Source organism: Parasteatoda tepidariorum, chromosome 10, assembly GCF_982258835.1.
Source record: "Parasteatoda tepidariorum strain Cologne lab strain chromosome 10, Ptep-v5.0, whole genome shotgun sequence".
NCBI classification, from domain to species: Eukaryota; Metazoa; Arthropoda; class Arachnida; order Araneae; family Theridiidae; genus Parasteatoda; species Parasteatoda tepidariorum.
The window spans coordinates 60654030-60673371 of record NC_141764.1 but is presented as its reverse complement, the minus strand read 5'-3'; the positions used below and the strand labels follow the sequence as shown (position 1 = coordinate 60673371).

Below are 19342 nucleotides of genomic sequence, written 5' to 3'. Positions count from 1 at the left end.
ATCATTTAGCTAAAATTACAAATTTTGAAATTTTTATGAATTTTTTTTAAAGGCAAGCTAAGCTTAAGTGTTTCTTCATTGTTTAGTTTACCATATAAGATGTTGAGAAATTTGCGATGTTGTGAGAGATGTTTAAAAATGTTAACTACGTATTTTTATTAATATTTATAAAATATATATTCAAGAAATTGATAAATATATTATTCCAAATCTATGCATACGCATGTATATTATTGAAATTGTATCAGTTATTGAAAAACAAAATAAAAAAAATAAAAAATAATCACATTAAATAAGCACAATCTGGTGTATTCTATCAGAAGCACGCTTTTTTAAAACTAGACATTTGTTGAATAAAGTGTTTTTTATTCAAAATTCTTTACTAAATTGCAAATAAATTATTAAATGACTGAAAAAGAACCATCGTATTTTATAGTGTGAAAGAAATAAAAATAAAAAGATTAGCAAACGATTATTAGCGAAAAAAATATGAATGAAATTTTACGCTACGCGCGCGAAGTCAAGTTCCTCCCAGGTTTATCACATTTTAATATTAATCGCCCCAATTAGTTATTTCTTTATTGTCGCCAAATTATTTTTTTAAAATTAATTAATTTTAATTTTTCTCAGCTTTTAATATATAAAAACAGTTGAAACTTTAGATTTTTCAATTGAAAAATATGTAGATTAATATGGTATAAAAAAATTCATACCTTATAATTCAATATTTTTTCATCCTCACTTTAATTAAATAATAAAAAATAATAAATAATTATTAAAAATTATTTTTCGCATGAAATTATCTTTGGGTAAATGAGTCTTATGAGTGGGTGCAATTTTTTTTAAATTGCTTCATTAGTTTTGAAAATATGACTGAAAACGCAAAAAGCGAAATTAACATTAAGGGGTACGAACTTTGAATCGCTCTCCTGACCAAACTATGGGGACCACATTTCCCAGATTGCGGCTACCCCCTATATTTTGAAGATAAGAAATCCAAATATGTAAAAAAAAATGCATGTTTATTCAGAGAAAGTACGTTTTTGTGTCTGATTTCGTAACTTAATTAATAGTTAGCACTAATTAATTAGCATATTTAAGGTCACCCCCAGGAACCATTAAGATTGACACTTAGTTCGTGAAAATCCGATCAGTAGAACGAAAGTTATTCAGGGTGATTCGTTTTTTTTTTTGCGGACTGTACGTAGGATAACAAAGAAAGAAGACCGAAGTCATTGCCTTAAAAGTTCTCTTGCTTCCCAATATCTTGAGGACTCAGTGTGTCCATGAAGGGTCCAACATAGAAGCAGGTGGTCCCTGCCCAATTTCTCTCCAGATTTACGAAGTGGACAAAAAAACAAATTGTATGAATAATTTAACACCTAATTTTATTTTGTAGGCTGAATGTGTGTGAATTGTATTCATGAGAAAAATTTGATGACTTCTTGATGATTCAATGCTGTTGTGATGGCTTGTAATGCTAGGCCATATGATTGTTATTGGATTGTTTGGTAGTCAAAAAATTCAAATTTTTTTAGTTATAGTTTTAAATAGGTAATATAAGAATGTGCTGCAGTACTTGTAAGTTGATTATAGTTGGTTATAGTTATTACAAATAATTAGGGCAAAATCTATGTGTTTTAAAAAAGAAATGGGAATTACTCCCTTCAAAATATGAAAACGTTTAATTTGTTTGATAACCCTTTCATCATGAATTCTGACATTAGATATGTTTTTCGATCGTATTATATCAAACTGGCTAATTTGTATTACACCTTTTTTGAAGGTTGGCACTGTTGTTACTCAATAAAGATTCTTAATCGCTGCTTATACAGGATCTAATTTATCGTAATCTTAAGTAACTAAAACGTAATATAAACATATAATAATAATTAAACTTTATTTCGTATTCTTAATATCGTATGTTAACAAAATTAAATGGAACATAAAAATCATCTCTCTTTCTGTTGCCAGATCTGCTTATGGTAACTTCAGTAATAATACAAGTTCCGACATACTCCCACCTTCTGTATTGCAATCAAGCTTAGACACAATACAAAACTTACAATTCACTAACCACAAATGTAAATTAGCAAGTAAACATATTAATAAACACTCTATGAAAAACAAGTGTTTTAAAGTCAGTTATCCTAGCTTAAAATATATGCAGTCTACAAGTCCAATCGTTTGAGTGGAACTATTTTTCGACCTCTACTAGTCAGTTTCACAGGTGGGGAAACCTCTGTCATAGGAATGAAAGTTTCAGCATTAGGATTGAGAGGTCTTGGGATAGGAGTTGATGAAGACTTTAAATCACCAGAGTCGACATCGACCTGTTTATCTATGTCATTTGCTGTTGTGTCAGATGGAAACTCACTGACAGACAATTCGAGTGGATAGTCTCTGCAATGGTCTCACGAGGTAGCCATTAGCGACTCGTAATTTCGTTACTCTTCGTATTGCGTCCTTACCAGGAAACAGTTCAGTCTCTTCGTGCCCTCACATCCAATAAGAACTATTTCTCCTACAGACATTTCCTTCTGCTTTGACCTAGATTTTGGGTTTCGTACAAGTTCACCTAAATATTCTTTCTGGAAGCGTTTTCGTAAACTTTGTAGATACCTTACTCTTTTCAGTAAATGCTTGAAGTTCACAATGTCTATGTCATGCGTTTCTGATCCACTTATGTCTTGTATGAAATGAGCTGGTGTCATTTCATTCGGATAATCTGAAAGGTAGGTGAGTGGTCTCCCATTGATGACACTTTCAGTGAGCATTTCTTCGTACGTCACGCAAGCCCTTCCCAAGCACTTTCGTAAAACTTCTTTGATACTACGGACCATTCTCCCCCGCCATCCACCATACCTTGGTGCGGTAGGTGGGCTAAAATACCACTTGATGTTTTGCAAGGCAAATTGAGACTGCAATTCCTCCCAGTTTAATGACAGAAGGGCTGGTTCTGTTCCAGTGAAGTTCGTCTCGTTGTCCGAATACATAACCGAGCACCTCCCTCTTCTTGCAAAGAATCTTCTCATTGCTTGCATGAATGCTTCGGACGACAATGATGTAACGATCCTTTGTTTACAAAATAGTCATTGAAAATAAAACCTCGATCAGCCAGAACAATATCTCCTGACTGAACGTGATCTAAAAATCCAGATTTTATTGTTATTTCTTTATCTGATGTCCGGCCTCCCCAGCACTTTGACAGAAAAAATATACACCCAGAAGGTGTTGTGGTGACCAGAAATTTGATGGTATGCTCATGCTTATATAAACTGTAGGTTTGTAATTGAGATTTTAAATTGCTAGGCTTCTCAGTTTCCACTTCGGTACAATCAATGATTGCACTACAGTTTTTATAATTTGAGGTTTTTAAAGGCTTGGGAACATTTTGTTTTAGAGCCTTCTTACAGGGAAACTTTATCAAAAGTTTCAATTTCTCAGCAAGCGGTTCAAACCATAGATTAAAGATCCTTCTAACGGTCCTTCTGAATGTCCCAAATCGATAGGCAATATCCGTGGCAAACAAATTCAGTTTTAATCTCATTAAAACAATTAATTCCTAATTCACTCCTAGATATGGTTTGTATGGAGTCTGGCACATCAGAAGCCATCACTCCAAGGAGACATTAGATTTTTTTTTGTTAGGCAGGCTGGTATAAAAATTCAATTTGCTCTCATCTTCTAAGATGTTTAAATTTGTCTTCCAACTTCATTTTCTCAGCCCTCAAGTTTGTTATTTCAATGTTTAATGATTCAAACATTTTTTCTTGATCACTCATTTCTGGCACTATAATAAAAAAAAAATTTAAATAAAAGCTTTCCTTAAATTAACTCTACAGGGGTCTGTTTAGAAGAAATTTGGGTCCGTTAACGGACCCTTCACAAAATAATTTATCTTTTAATCGGACCCTTTACAAATTTGTTTATCTTCATTATAGTTTTGTTAATCGAATAAACCCTTCCCAGGAAGGGGGGGGGGAGAAAGACAGATGCAAGCGAACTAAGTTTTATCAACGAGCACAGGTAGGCTTGCCTCGACATGATGTTTTAGAGTGTCCAAACCTTTGACAGTTAAAACATCTCAAAGGATTGGGCACATATGGTCGAACTTGGCAGTTATGCCAAGCAAGCTTTACTGAAGACGGCAGTTTGGGTGAATTAAACGTAAGGATAAGATGCTTCGTAGGGATGAGTTTACCATCCCTGCGAATCTTAATCCTTCGTACTTCAGTAACATTTTGATTTTCGAGTTCCTTCATTATCATTTCTTCTGTATCGTTCGTAAAATCTTCTTCTCAAATGACACCTCTGCAGGTGTTAAGAGACTTATGGAGTGTGATAGTAACATCAATTGACCATATCTTGGTACATGTGGATAAAATGGTGGCTTGTTTTTCTGAGGAGACCTGAAGAAGGTCACCTGAGCGAAGTTTTTTCACCGATGCAACTTCTCCCAGTACAGAGAGAAGAGCCTTGTTTATTAAAATGAGAGACACATTGTTAAAAGATGTATTTGGTACAGCAGGATTGATTAAATGTATCATAAAGTATCGAGCGTGGTCACATGGTGTAAGGGATGTTCCGCTGTTTTTTCTTTGGTGTACGGAACTGAACACATTTTCATTTTCAGCCATAGAAAATATCGCTGATTTCAACTATCAGCGGCATCACCCACCACGGAGTTCAACTGAGGGGATGCAAGTAACAGATAGAAATCTGTTACTTGTACACCGATTCTAACCAATAGTTATACGCCCGAAAGTCACCACTGAAGCAGCCTCCACCCTTAACGAGGTGCCCAGTAAGTGACCTCGAGCTTGACCCTACTCAACAGATGGTGTTCTTGACAAGCCGATTGGTGCACACAGGCCAATATGCACCTCCCGTATACCTTAAGCACGGGCCAAAGCAGTGTATTGGGGTACCATGATCCCCTTTTCCAGGGACACAGGTCTCCACGCACGGCGAACACGCGGATGGTCTCTTCCCATCCGGGTCCGTTACAACAGGGTGGTAATCGAACACAGACAAAAAGCCCTCACCAGTTAATGTGGCAACCACGACAAGGGGGAAGAAAAAGAGGAAACGGAAGGGAGGACAGATAACTAGGGTACCCCGGGGCGTGACTCCCTGTGTTTACCTAAAGGAGGTGGGCAATACAAAAGCGGGCATACTCACTACGTTTCAAATTGATGAAAGTTCGGTCCTTTAATAACCTAAACAAATCCTTCACTGCTTCCTTTGCGGCCGCAATTAAAGAGCGATCTATCAAGTAACGAGGAAATATATCCATGAAATATTTTTTCACTGCCTTGATAGCGTTGATTCTCTCTTTGGTGCAATATCTTTTGGTATAATATAGCATCATTCAACTAAAAGAAAAGAATTATAAATTAAAAACAATATTCTCTTTCTAATCTCGACTAATATAACAAAAAGTATTACATACGCTTAATGAACTGGCTTCTTCTCGCGATGGACTAGGATTATTCTAAAATTACGTAATTAATAAAAGAATATAATATCAAAGATTTAAATCTAATAATCTATTACAGATTTTTAAAAAAATATTCCCCTGTAACCCAGACCCCCGTTGCTGAATATTGTCAAGTGCTTAAAAGTTTTGAGAATCATCTTTTAAACTAACTAAGAGTAAATAAATAAGAATTAAAAACAGCTTTTTAAAAATACACACCAAATGTTATTGTTGCTTATCCTCATAGATCTGACATCAGTCAAATCAACTCTAAAAAATTGTTGACAGCCAGAAAGTCAATGACAAGAAGGGGATCGGAAATTAAGTCCGCCCTAGACAGTCCGACACAATCAAGTATATGTTTCGGTGAGGCTGGTTGTACAAGTCGGGTAAATTTTTGTGCCACGTTCGAATGTTAGACATATTAGGTGACCAGTACACACCAAATAATCATCTTAGCGCAATATTTTCACCTGGCAACAACGTTCTAGATCACCAGTAATCAGCTTTTACAATCAATTATTAAAAAAAATAAGAACCATACACTCATTTCTAATTAAAATAAATAAATCAAACAACTAATAATTTTTTAAAAATTACCTTACCATCACAGTCTCTCATTATAATCTCGGAATCTGCGAAGTGGTATTCCATCTCGTTTGAGTCCATTGACATAAACTAACAGCTGCTTTCATATTGGCCGCATTGTCTGTTGTAACACAAATATTTTTGATAGGTTCCATTTTCTTACTACACGCGTAAATTACTTCCACAGATTGTCTACATCTACATTCTAATCAGAAAGTTTTTAAATTGCATTCTCTATCTACAGAATGGGAAGTTATTGCAATATAGCTTTGATTTGCCGTTGAAGTCCAAGCATCTGTGGTTAAAGCTACTATGCCAGGGTCCGATATTTGACTTTTTATCATTTCCATTGTTTTCTCATAAACAGATGGGATTAAGCTGATTGTTAAAACTTTTCTGCTAGGCAAGTTGAAGGAACTGTTTAGCATCCCAATAATTTTTTTAAATTCTTTATCCTCAATAGAAGTGGGGTGATATTCTTAGCAAACCATTTTCATTAACTGATTGTCCAAAGTTTCCTTTGCGGGGCATTTATTGGACGAGAAAAATAGCTTGCTATGTTTCGTTGAAACTTTCTTTGTTGTGTGATATCTTCTGTTTCATGTGAAGTACTTGCTGATCAGCAGTCACACGAATCTCTTCTGGGTTGTTAAAATCTACGCTCGATGGAGAATCTTCGATAGTAGCAGCCTCTGGATTGGTATGTTTTGGTCTTTTTAACTTGGTATATGGACGTTTTGTACTCATTAGCCGCATTAAATTACTGGTTGAAGATTTTGAAAATGTAATTATTTTGTAATGTATTATCAGGACCTGTGGCACGGGAGAGCGACGAGCTACCACTCAGCCACCAGGTGTCATAAATAACGTACTAGATTAATTAGTTCATAGATTATTTAATTACATTATATTTTCCTTTATTAAAAGCAGATGACATATTATAAGAATTCTCACATGAATAACGAAACTAATGTGTGTTGCCACCCTTAAAAGGAATAATTGAAAATAATATTAAAAAACAAAACTAAATTAAACACAGAAACCGAAACTGGGCAGATATAAGCTGACTTCCGGTTTACGACACATTTTCGTTTATCACCCTGGCTGAAATAAGCATTCTTTGACTGTCCATGATGACGTCACTTCCGTTCCGTATATCGCGGGTACTACTATTCATATCCTCTCTTCATTTTGATGCGGCAATAGATGAATCTTCGGGGTCTCTAAAAACACCCGAGATCGTGACATACTATAATAAAACAAAAGGGGCAGTGGATACCGTTGATAAATTATAAGCCACGTATAATGTAACTCGAAATGTTCGACGTTGGTTACATGTTAATTTATTTCGCCTTACTCAATGTAGCAGGTATAAATGCTCAAATTATACACACAGGAATTAATTACGAAGTGAAAAACCGGAGAACCTTCTTGCGTCAATTGGCTAAACATTTTGCGATGGATGAAAATGATCGGACGCTGTAGCAAGAATTGAATGTAGGGTTTAATGGAGGACATGCTGCGTCAAACAAACGGTTTTAAGATACATCTTAGAAAAATTTGTTATATGTATTCACCTTACTAAAATCACATGGAATTTATAAAACCGAATACAATGAAATAGACGTGTTCCAGAATAAAACAGTTAGCCAGATTAAGCCTAAGTGCATAAAATTTTTTAATTGTAGCACAATTATAACTGATAAAACAGTATTAAGTGAATAAAACAAGATAAACGGTATGGGTAAAATCAGATAAAAAGTATAAATACAGTATAAAACGCAGGAAGGTAGTAAAATGTACGAAGGTGATAAGATATTTACAAAAGTGTATAAAACAGTAGATGTGTTAAAACTTTTATATGCAGTTAATAAATACCAACGACACGTAAAAATGCAAACATGTTTAGGATGGTGAATGTCGTCCAACAAATCTTGCATGCATAAAATGGAACTCTCCAAAAACTTTAAACGATGTTGATTAAAACATGGACAAGATATTAAAATATGATGAATTGTGAGAGGAACGTTACTATTGAAATCTAAAATTGATTTTTTTCGGAACATTGACCCCTTAACTGCCGCGGGCGTATATATATGTCTAGGCCAGACGATGCCTTGCAGTCGTATATATAAGCTTTGCCAAAGTACGATGCTTTGCATTGCGCTGCTATAAATAGAACTACACCCCGACTTCGGAATGCGGTAAAATGACCTTGAAATTGTTTGCGAATTACCAATTTCGGAGGAGAGGGAAGGGGATGTGTCTATTTGAATAAGGTCGGGTTTATTCTTCTTTCGCTTTCAATTACCGTGTGTATTTGGTGCTTTTTATTTTTTGGATAATGTCGGAAAGTGATGATAGTGAGTTAGATGACTACTATCCATCATCTTCAGGATCAGATTTGTCAGAATATGAAATTTCTTCAGATGAAGAGGATTCTGATTGTCATTATTCTCTGAAAGATGCCCGCCAGTGGACAAGACTGGATATGAAAAATTTACCATTGCCACCTCCACGCTTTCCATTTTTGGGACAACCAGGAATAAAGAAAAATATTACAGATGTTTTAAACCCACTTCTTTTTTTTGATGAGCAACTTTGTTCTTCATATTGTTAATGAAACTAACCGTTTTGCTGACCAATTAATCAATATGCATCCTAGAAAAGACAAATCAAGAAAGAAAAAGTGGTATCCAACAAATTTAGAAGAAATGTATGTTTTCCTAGGTATTTAGATTTTACAAGGAATAACAGTAAAACCTGAAATAGCGCTTTACTGGTCAAAAAATCAATTGATTGAGACTCCAATTTTTGCGAAACTAATGAGTAGAAATCGTTTCCAGCTGATAATGAAGTTTTTACATTTTTCTGATAATAGCTCTTTCCATGAAGAGTCGCATCCAAACCCAAAACTCAGAAAAATATGACCGTTTTTTTCTGACTTGGTGGAGAAATTTTCCAGTGTTAATACACCCGAAAGGGATTTGAGCATTAATGAGAGCTTGATTCTTTTCAAAGGTAGGCTATCATGGGTACATTTTATTCCATTGAAAAGAGCTCGCTTTGGAGTAAAACTGTTTGTTCTTGCTGAAGCAGAGTCAGGTTATATTCATAACACCATCGTTTACACAGGAAAAAGCACAATTTATGACAAAAAATATGAGAAGTATGGCGTCGCAACAAAATCAGTGATGACGCTTATCGAGCCCTTTTTGGGAAAAGGTTATTGCGTCATTGCTGACAACTTCTATCTCTCACCAGAATTAGCAGACCTGCTTATCCAAAGCAGGTCTGATGTATGTGGAACTCTTCATTTTAATAGACGTGATTTGCCGGGAAATTTTAACAAACTAACTTTGAAGAAAGGCAAAATTACCATATTGAGATGGCGGGACAAAAAGTATGTGTCACTTCTTAGCTTTATTCATACAGCAAACTTGTCGGAAACTGAAAAAAAAAGTTATGAAGCCAGCTGTTGTTATAGATTCCTATACTATATGTATAATGTCCTTCCTATAAAATACCTTTTCATTTGCTTGAAGAATTCGAACACAAATACGTGATTTAGAAAAGGCTGGGATTATTTCAAAATCAAACTCAAATAACAACGCTCCTGCATTATTTGTTAGGCAAAACAGCTGCATCTGAAATACCTGCTTCACCATTTCCTCCGAAATTATTCAGCAGCCTACATCTGACTACGAGAAACGAAGCAAAAGCTTGGACATTATCCTCGTGATCCAGCTCGACATTGTTTATAGTGCCAGAAGATGTCTTTAAAAATCGCAACTTCGTGCAACCATGGACTTTTGCCTTGGATACTAATAATTTTTTTTTTCACTTTTAGAGAACTAGGTTCCTCTCCAGGTGCGTCAATGAATTTCTCGGCAGTCCCTCGTCTGTGGCGTGGGAGGGATGATGCAGAGCAAGGAGTCCCAAAATAGTAAGTGCGCCAAAAACATAGATAAAGTGAGCCAAAGGGGGATTTTGGCGAGGTTCCCTCTTGCAGTAGGGGTTGCATCCTGACGAAGCAGAGATGACGCCCTGGGGAGTGATTCTAGATTCTCCCCCACTTGTAATTATATAATTATGTGTTCAAGAATTTTAAATCATTAAAATCTTAATTTAACGTTAATATGAGTATTAGATTTTTAACCCTAACTTACATGATGCATACTAAAGTGATATCATAGTTGTATCAATAGTACCATCAACGTTTTCAAAGAAAAATGTATCGAAAATGTGCTGTTTGTTCAAGAAAAAAAATTCGCCGTGAATCCCGCTATCAGTGCAATGAATGTGATGTTGGCTTATGTGTCCAACCATGTTTCAGGATTTATCATACAACAGTTAAGTTTGAACATCTTTTATATTGTATTTTTATTCTTCAAGTTTTGAATTTTCTTTTTATCCTTTTTCTACTCTTGTGAAAGTAAACTGATTTTAAATTAAATCACGTAAATTTTACTCGGCAGGTAAGGGGTTAAGACCGAACAGAAAAGCTTTGCCGAAGGAACTGAAAACAGAAAATCTTAAAAAGGGAGACTTACTTGCTTATCAAAGGTAAGATGATGATCATGCGATGGAGAGATAAAAAATATGTTCATTTTATAAGCTCAATTCATAATCCTGAAATCGTAAAAAGGTCCAAATAAATCCAAAAATGTGGAAATAGAGAAGCCTAAGATTGCTTTAGATTATAATAATACGATGGGCGGTGTAGATCGCATGGATCAGCAAATTGGATACTATGACGTAACTCGATCTCGTCAAATGATTAAAAGAAAATATTTCGTTATTTATTGGACATAACAATTTTTAATGCTATTCAGCTGTGGGAAAGGGAATGAAAAAAAGGGAATAGAAAATCAAATTTGGAATTCAGACTTGAACTAGCTGAAATAATTGTTTAAAAATATCACACTGACAGACAGTTGAAATCAAAACCTGCTGAAAGAGTTTCGAATACTTAAAGATTATCAGCACGCCACTTTCCTGATTATATTCCGCCTACAGAAAAAAAAAGGAAGAACCTACTAGACAATGTGTGGTATGTTGCAGCAAAAATGATGCCAATGGAAAAAGAATTCGCCGTGAAACATGTACTTATTGCAAAGACTGTAATGCCAAAGCCTCCTAGAGTAGGGGTACAAGCCGTAATACTAGTTTTGAGAGAGAATGCTACGTCATCAACGGGGTCCCTTTCTTCTATCAACGTCGGCACGTTATGAGTGTGCTCGGTTCATTGAAGCTTCGAATTTATAGTTCTTTTACTAAATATCAATACTATTTCTACATCTTTATAGTATTTATGAATGACACAGCTATTCCTCCTTCAATTGATAGTATTTGTGGATAAATTATGCGTTAGTTTTTCATCAAGTAGAAAAAGAAGACCGCTGTGCTTCAATTTGTAAACATATCGAAGTACTTCCAATTTTTAAGGTGAGTAAATGTTTTTGTATTTTACATCACTTAAAAATTAAATTTGCTTTAACTTTACTTATATTTAATGCACTGAAATTTTGAAGCATATTATTAATGTATATTTAAAATAATTTTTAAGTACAATTAAAATATGTCAATCTATGTTTATGTTATGATGATTGTTTTTGCTTATGTAAATATAAGCATTTTTCTTTTATGTTATTTACTGATTTATTGGAGCATACATTATTGAGTTGCTTAAATTAAGTAATTATATTTGTGTTTTGCTATTAAAACATCTAATTTGTAATAATCATGACCTTATATGCTAAAAAAATTGCAACGCAATTTATATATAACTGGTATGTTATGATTCAGTTAAATAGCTGAATAATTCTAGATATAATAATATAAGAGTGGAAAAATAAAAATTATTTTTATATAATTTTATAGTATAGTAAATATATAAATAAATAAACTATACAAAATATAAAATTAAATTAAACAATATAAAATTACCAGGATATGGTTCAAAGATTGAAGAATCTGGCTTTATATATGTTTCTGGTGGAGAGATATTGTAAATTATTGTATTGCTACTTAAAATTATTAAAAAACTTGAAATCAGTTTTCATGTATGTATATGCTATAGAATAAATTTGGAATGTCTTTGCATAATATTAAGGTTAATGTCAAATTGGTAAATAGCATAGCAAATACAAAAATATACTAACAGTACAAAATTGATATACAGTTTTGTTATTTACGAATAATATTTATTATATGTTTTCAATGAAGACATATTAAAAAATTATTGAATTGCTACTTAATATTATAGATATGAACATGAAATCAGTTTTTATGTATTTATATGCTGTAGCTTAAATTTGTTATGCTGTTGCATAATATTAAGGTTAATGTCAAATTGGTAAATAGCATAGTAAATTTAAAATAAACAAACAAACAGCACAAAATTGACATAATGCCATTACAGTATAAGTATATTTAAGAATAAGACTTATTCTATGTTTGCGATGAAGAGATATTAAGAAATCATTGCATTGCTGTTTAATAATATATATATGAACATGAAATGAATTTTTATGTATTTATATATTGTAGAATAAGTTTGTTATGTTGTTGCATAATATTAGGGTGAATTTAAAATTGGTAAATAGCATAGTAAATTAAAAATTCAACAAACAATACAAAATTAACATAATACCATGATACAGTTTAAATATTTAGGGATAAAACTTATTCTATGTTTTCGATGAAGATATATTAAGAAATCATTGCATTGCTGTTTAATATTATATATGTGAACATGAAATCAATTTTTATGTATTTATATGCTGTTGAATAAATTTGTTATGCTGTTGCATAATATTAGGATTAATGTCGAATTGGTAAATAGCATAGCATAGTTAATTAAAAAGTAAACAAACAATACAAAATTAACACAATACTATGATACAGTTTAAGAATAAGACTTATTCTATGTTTTCGATGAAGACATATTAAAAGATCTATTGCTATTTAATATTATACATATATGAACATGAAATTGGTTTTTATGTATTTATATGCTGTAGATTCTTCACTCTTATTTCTCTTCTCTCTATTCACCCTTCTCTTATTTCTTAACTCATTCAAAATTGTTTTATATCAAAATTTGGCAAAAATTTTTGGAATGTTATTTGGCACTTCTTTACTAAAGTTTTCTATGATGGCTCAAATTGATATTCTTATATATTTAAAATATAAATACTGTTACTGTTTAATAAATTATAGTTTTTGTTTGTTATAAAAGTTTTTTAATTTTTTTTTTAGGATGCCAAGGCGTTGCAGTGTGCCAGGTTGTCGTTCCAATTACAAGGGTGAATGCTATACAAATGTTTTTAGTTTTTCAAAGGATGAAGAGCGAAGATTACAATGGGAAAAACAAATACATCGTGCTGATTTCAAAGCGACAAATTCTTCAGTTGTTTGTATCAAGTAATTTGAAGAGAGATTTATTATAAGAAATCATGAAGCTACGAGAGATGATGGAACATTGCTTGTTATTCCTCGTAAAAGTCCCATTTTAACAAAAGAGGCATATCCTACTGTTTTTGAAGGTCAGCCATCTTACTTATCAACAAAATTGCCTGTAAAGCGGAAAACTCCTGAGGAGAGACAAAATGAACTACTTCAACAGGATGAGAAAAAACTTGAAGAAGGGTGCTTGCAGGATAAGATAGTTGATTTCAACGAATTCAAGAACAAAATAAGAGATAAAGTGCCACAGGACTGGATGCTAATTCCAGATTGTGAAATTTTTCAAGGAAAAGTCGACTTGTCTGAAGCCCCTAGTTTCAGTGTATCTCTGAAGATCTCTTCTAATTTTGTGGTTGCAGTTTGGAAAAACAACTTACCTCTACCAAAATCTAAGCTAAATTGGCTTCTCGGTTCTGAGTTGAAATGTGATTTGTGGTCCAAGTATGATTCCTTGATTAGCTTTCTGAATGGCTTAGAGAATGAACTCAATGTAGACATAAAACTACATAGTATACTGAAAGCATTTACTGAAGTATTAGAAGAGTGTGAAGATGCCTCTAATAAAGAAACTCTTCTATTCCTTCGAGATCAACTGGATTTATGTTTGAAGTCCTCCCCTCGTTATCAGCCACATATTCTTTTATGGGCTGCTCAATTTTATTTTAGTCATCCTGCGGCATATAAGGTTGTGCGTAATAGTTCAAAACTTGTTTTACCTCATCCTCATTATCTAAAGACTTTAATACAGAACCTTGGTCCATTGGAAAGTGGAGTTCAAAATTCTCATATCAAATATTTAGAACAAAAATGTTTGCTGCTTTCTGATAGGGAAAAAATTGTAATTTTAATGATGGATGAAATTTATGTTATACCTGGTGCTACTTATGAAGGCGGGAAAATTGATGGATTGGCCACCAATGTAGATAATGCCGAAGCATCAACTCTCCAAGCATTTCTAATTTCCTCTGTATTTACAAAAAATAAAGATGTTGTTGGTTTGTATCCCATCAAAAATCGAAATGCAGACCAGCTTTTTGATGCCTTAAGGTGACACAGGGCTATTATTTTTAACTTTTTTATTTTTTGTCCAAAAGTGTTGAATTTTTCAGAGATGTTCTGTTTTTTAATGCGAAAATCATATATTAAATTTCATATTTCTACTGTTAAAATTTAAAAAGTTATAAAATTTTAAATTATTAAAAATTTTAACTTTTTAAACTATTCCACGCGCCTCAAATTTGAAATAATTAACTAAACTATAGTTTTAATTTACTCTCTAGACCATTTTCAGAAAATTGTTGGGAATAATTATTTGAATTTTGCATTAAAATTTTTAAAAATTAAAAAAAATCTATAATATATCTGTTTTTGGCAAAAAATATCATATTTCGCAACACAAAAATCACAAGTGAACAATAACAATTTAAATAATTAAAAAAACTGCTCCCAACAAAATTCTTTATATATCCATGCAAAGATATTGAGCAAATTTCAGAAAAATCCGATTAAAAATTTTACGCGTGGAACAAATTGAAAAGTATGATCGTGCTTAAAAATGATGTTCTGAGAAAAAGACAATTTTTAACTTACTAATAGTAAATCAGTATAATGGCATTAAATTTTATTAATATTTATAAAATATGACAATATAATACATTTTAAGTACATTTACTACATAAAAATGTTCAATTGTTGGAAAATAGACACAATTTTAACAGAAAAATATTAAATTTCAAGATCGGGATTTTATCAAAATTTCAATTTTTTTTGCAACTGAAATAATTTATTACCGATATTTTTAACCCAAACTTTTAAATATACTAAAAAAAATATACTTCTTTGACAATTGAACGAGATATTTATTCATTAGTTTTATATTTTAATTAAATAAAACGAACACAATAATATCGAAGTTAGAGTTCTTTTCAAAACTTTCAAATTTTCCATTTTGTCATTTATATCAATCTATTTACTAATCAATATTTGTACTTAAAAATGTGAAAAATTTATTTAAAAAATATATTGTAAATAAGAGAAATACAAAATTACAGTAAAAATATTATCAAGAAAAATTTCAGTAAATTTTTATAAACCTGATCAGTTCGACCAAATAGAGAGAGAATAATAATGGCACCAATTTCAAATAAAAGTATTATAAAGAGAATGTTTGCTGCTATGGAACAAAAAATAAAATGTACTTTTTATAACAATTGCAAGAACAAATAAAGGAAATATATAATTCTTCAAAACCCTCCAGCATGGTAAGTAACACCTTCCTTTTTCTGTTTTTTTTTTCTTCAAAAGACTTTTTATATTTTTTACGAATTCGTTTTTGGACAAATTCCTCTGACTGCCGCACTCTCTTTTGAGAAGCTCGCCTGTTGTCTTTTTTCTGTGCAATTGTCAATGAGCAATCATTCATTAGTGAATCACAAGAAACGAACTCGAGTGATTTAGCATATCCAAGATTAAATTCACTTATAGCAGAAGTGACTGCGATATCTAATCGTTTTTTAGAAATAAATATTTCCTTAGGGCATTTTGACCATATGCAGCTATGCAAACATTCATTTGCATTTTGAGTATTTCCCTTGGTGCAACGCTGAAGAAGTTCCGTTGAAGCCAAACGTTGATAAATGGGCAATATTTTTTCGACAACTTCTTCGGATAATTTTGTTTTCATCAAAGAATGCTTCTTTGGAGTGCTGCCTGTAGCTAAGGCTCTTTGAAAGAAGCACCAGGACTCTGCACCAGGAGGACATTTATTGTGGCGTGGTTTGTCGTCAGTTGACATGCAATGAAAAATTGTTGCATATATATTGCTGTTTTCATTTTGTCGACATCGGGAGCATTGACTTGGATAGCTTTACGATAAAAGCCTTGAAGCTTAGAAATTGTTTCTTCCTTCAGGCTACCCGCCTTTCTACCACCAAGAGTTAGTCCCTTTGTCCGCCACTCCTTCACTTTGTTTCGAAGTCCAGTGCCAACTCTTTTCGCTACATGATTCAGGCATTCTTCCTTCTCGATTTTAAAATCCTTACCATAAACACATGCAGCATTCACCGCTTCAAAAGTTTTAGTGTCCCCATCAGATAGAACACTTGCATATCTAAATTTACCTGAGGTTATTGAGCGTTTCCATAATAATAAAGCAGCGTGCATTTCCATACTGTTTGAAGTGCCATTGAAATTTTTTTCACAATCAGATTTGTGCGAATCATACCAAATTTGAAAGTCTGCGGTATCTTTCCCAAGGTCAATTGCTGTTGTGGTACATTCGTGACAGTATTTGGATAATATTTCAAAATCTACTACCAAACCTGTCACAACTTCAATTGACTTCACGTTCAATTCTCACAGCTTCACGTGACGTTTTCAAAATGTCAAGTTTGAATTGGGATTTAAAACTAACCAATGAGTTCAAACACTGTCGATATGTTTTGCAGTCCATTGTTGGCATTCCCAACACCATTGAAAAAGTTTCTAAGGCTGCGTGTCCTTTGCCCATTCCAATGAAAGCTGAAACAATTTTGCTGTTTATGTCAAAGCGACGGCTATTATGAGAACGCTGACTGGTAAAGGAAGAACCTGCAATATTTCCACAAGATGCACATGACAGTTGGAGTTTTGAAGAATATCCAAAAGCAGATCCTGAATTTATTTCCAATGTTTGGGATTTGCATTCAGAGCACGCAACAGTTTTGAGAAGGTTGTTCAGTGATCCCAAATCAATCAGTTTATACTGTGTATTGGTCGAAGCAGTCTCATCTGGTTGCGAGAGAACCACATTATCAATATCTAAATCAGGAGAAGTAATTACTTCAGCATTACAACGTTTTTTGAAATTGTTAGCTAGAGTTTTCTTCCGTTTAGAAGAACGACCTTTCAGCTTATGCCATCGAGAACATGTGCTGTTCATGGCTAAGAAACTATGTAACAAATTTAAAAAACAATAAAACGTAATAGAGTAAAACAAGAGGGCAATTTAATAACGTAACAAAACAAAAAATAAAATATCAAACGGTGATGGAAATTAAAATAACTATGAAAGAAATCGATGCATAAACATTCGCTATGATAGTTCGTAAACAAACAAAACATTTGAGACAATCACAGTTACAGTATCTATTAACGTTGCCAACAAATTCAAATAGAAATAAAGTTTGATAATTTTCGAAATAGAAAAAAAAAAAAAAACTAAAACAATTGGTAAGACAATCAAAAACTAAAGCTAACTGAAAACGAAACTAAATTTGACAGTTATTTTGGTAGACGAAAAAAAGGGCGTGGCTTAACAAAAATCATCATAACTTCATAAATTTTTAACCGATTCAAAAAATTTTTTTTGCAATATAATCAGGCTAACTTTTACTATTTAAATATGCAAAAATCAAAAAAAAACTATATTTTGTGCAAAATCTTCGATTTTGAAAGCCCTGTGTCACCTTAATGGATGTTTTAAAAGTACTTAAAAATGCTGGCTATACTGTTCTATGTGTAATAGCTGATAACAATCGTGTAAATCGCAAAACCTATGAAAAGTTGTGTGGTAGAATTCTAAAGCCCAGCATTGAAAATCCAGTATCTCCAGGTGAACAAATATTCTTGCTTTTTGATACTGTACATCTTTTGAAAAGTATACATAATAATTGGCTTAACAATAATATAACAAATCAAACCTTTTACATTCGCCCAATGAAAAGTTTGATTCTTGAATTGAAACTGTCCCCTGATATTTCCTTGGTAAATCAACTTTATGCCAGTATAACTCATTTAAAGGCCTTGTACAAAGAGGAATCAAATAGCATAATAAAGTTGGCTCCAAGTCTTACACAAAAATCACTATATCCTAATCGATTAGAGCGGCAAAATGTTTCATTGGCTTTGAAACTGTTTGATGAAAAGAACATTGCTGCTCTAGATACTATGAGAAGTTCGCTTGGGAAGGATGTAATTGGCACTTTACTTTTCATTAACATTATATCAAAATGGTGGAGAATTGTTAATGTAAAAACGCCTTTCAAAGGCAAACATAAGCGGGATATGTATTCTGACCCGATAAGCAGTTTGAATTCGCCTAATGTCGACTATTTAGAAAAATTTATCCAGTGGCTGGAGGAATGGGATACACTCCCTAGCCCCTCCTTCGTAAAACCTAATTCAAGGAGCGGAAAACTATCCAAAGAGACTTTTGTTGCCTTGAACATACTACTAAAACCATGCTGGCATTATGTGCCTATTTGTTCAGAAACGTTGTCCCTCCACCAACCTACATTCTCCTCGGTAAATTTCAAACTGATGATTTAGAGGCTAGGTTTGGCCAATACCGTACGATGTGCGGAGGTTACTATCACGTATCTGTGACGCAAGTACTTGAATCAGAAAGAAAGCTTAAACTTCTGAGTTTAATGCAATTAAAATCTGCCAAAGAAGGCAATTTTAAAATTAAAGAATTTTTAGACTCTTGTAAGGTGAATGACGGTGAAAATTTTGAACCAAGAGTTTTTTTTTGATATTTTGTTAACCTGTGATTTACACGATGTCTCGAAGGACAATTTGAAAGTCTTGATTTATATTGCAGGTTATGTGGCTAAAATTGCAGCCGGTGATTGTAATGTTTGTAAAAGCCATCTTAAGATTGAGGAGACACTCAACTGCGACATTGCTGTTGAAGCAAGGAAGTATTTATCCGCTCTGGATCGTGGTGGATGACTTTGGCCCAATGATTTTCTGCTAAATGTGTGCATGACAATTTTGAAAATTTTTCAAACTTGTATTTCTTCTGGGTTTGAAGAAATATTT

At 33.0% G+C, this 19342-nt stretch overlaps 1 protein-coding gene and 1 pseudogene across 1 annotated transcript; both read right to left on the bottom strand.

The window, feature by feature from the left end:
• Nucleotides 1–2447: 2447 nt before the first annotated feature.
• On the bottom strand, nucleotides 2448–2996 carry LOC139426134 (uncharacterized). The gene has a single exon (XM_071183893.1). It carries the CDS (start codon nucleotides 2994–2996, stop codon nucleotides 2448–2450), a length of 549 nt encoding a protein of 182 aa, XP_071039994.1.
• Nucleotides 2997–15713: 12717 nt separating this feature from the next.
• On the bottom strand, nucleotides 15714–17459 carry LOC147802973 (uncharacterized; annotated as a pseudogene).
• Between the last annotated feature and the right edge of the window lie 1883 nt (nucleotides 17460–19342).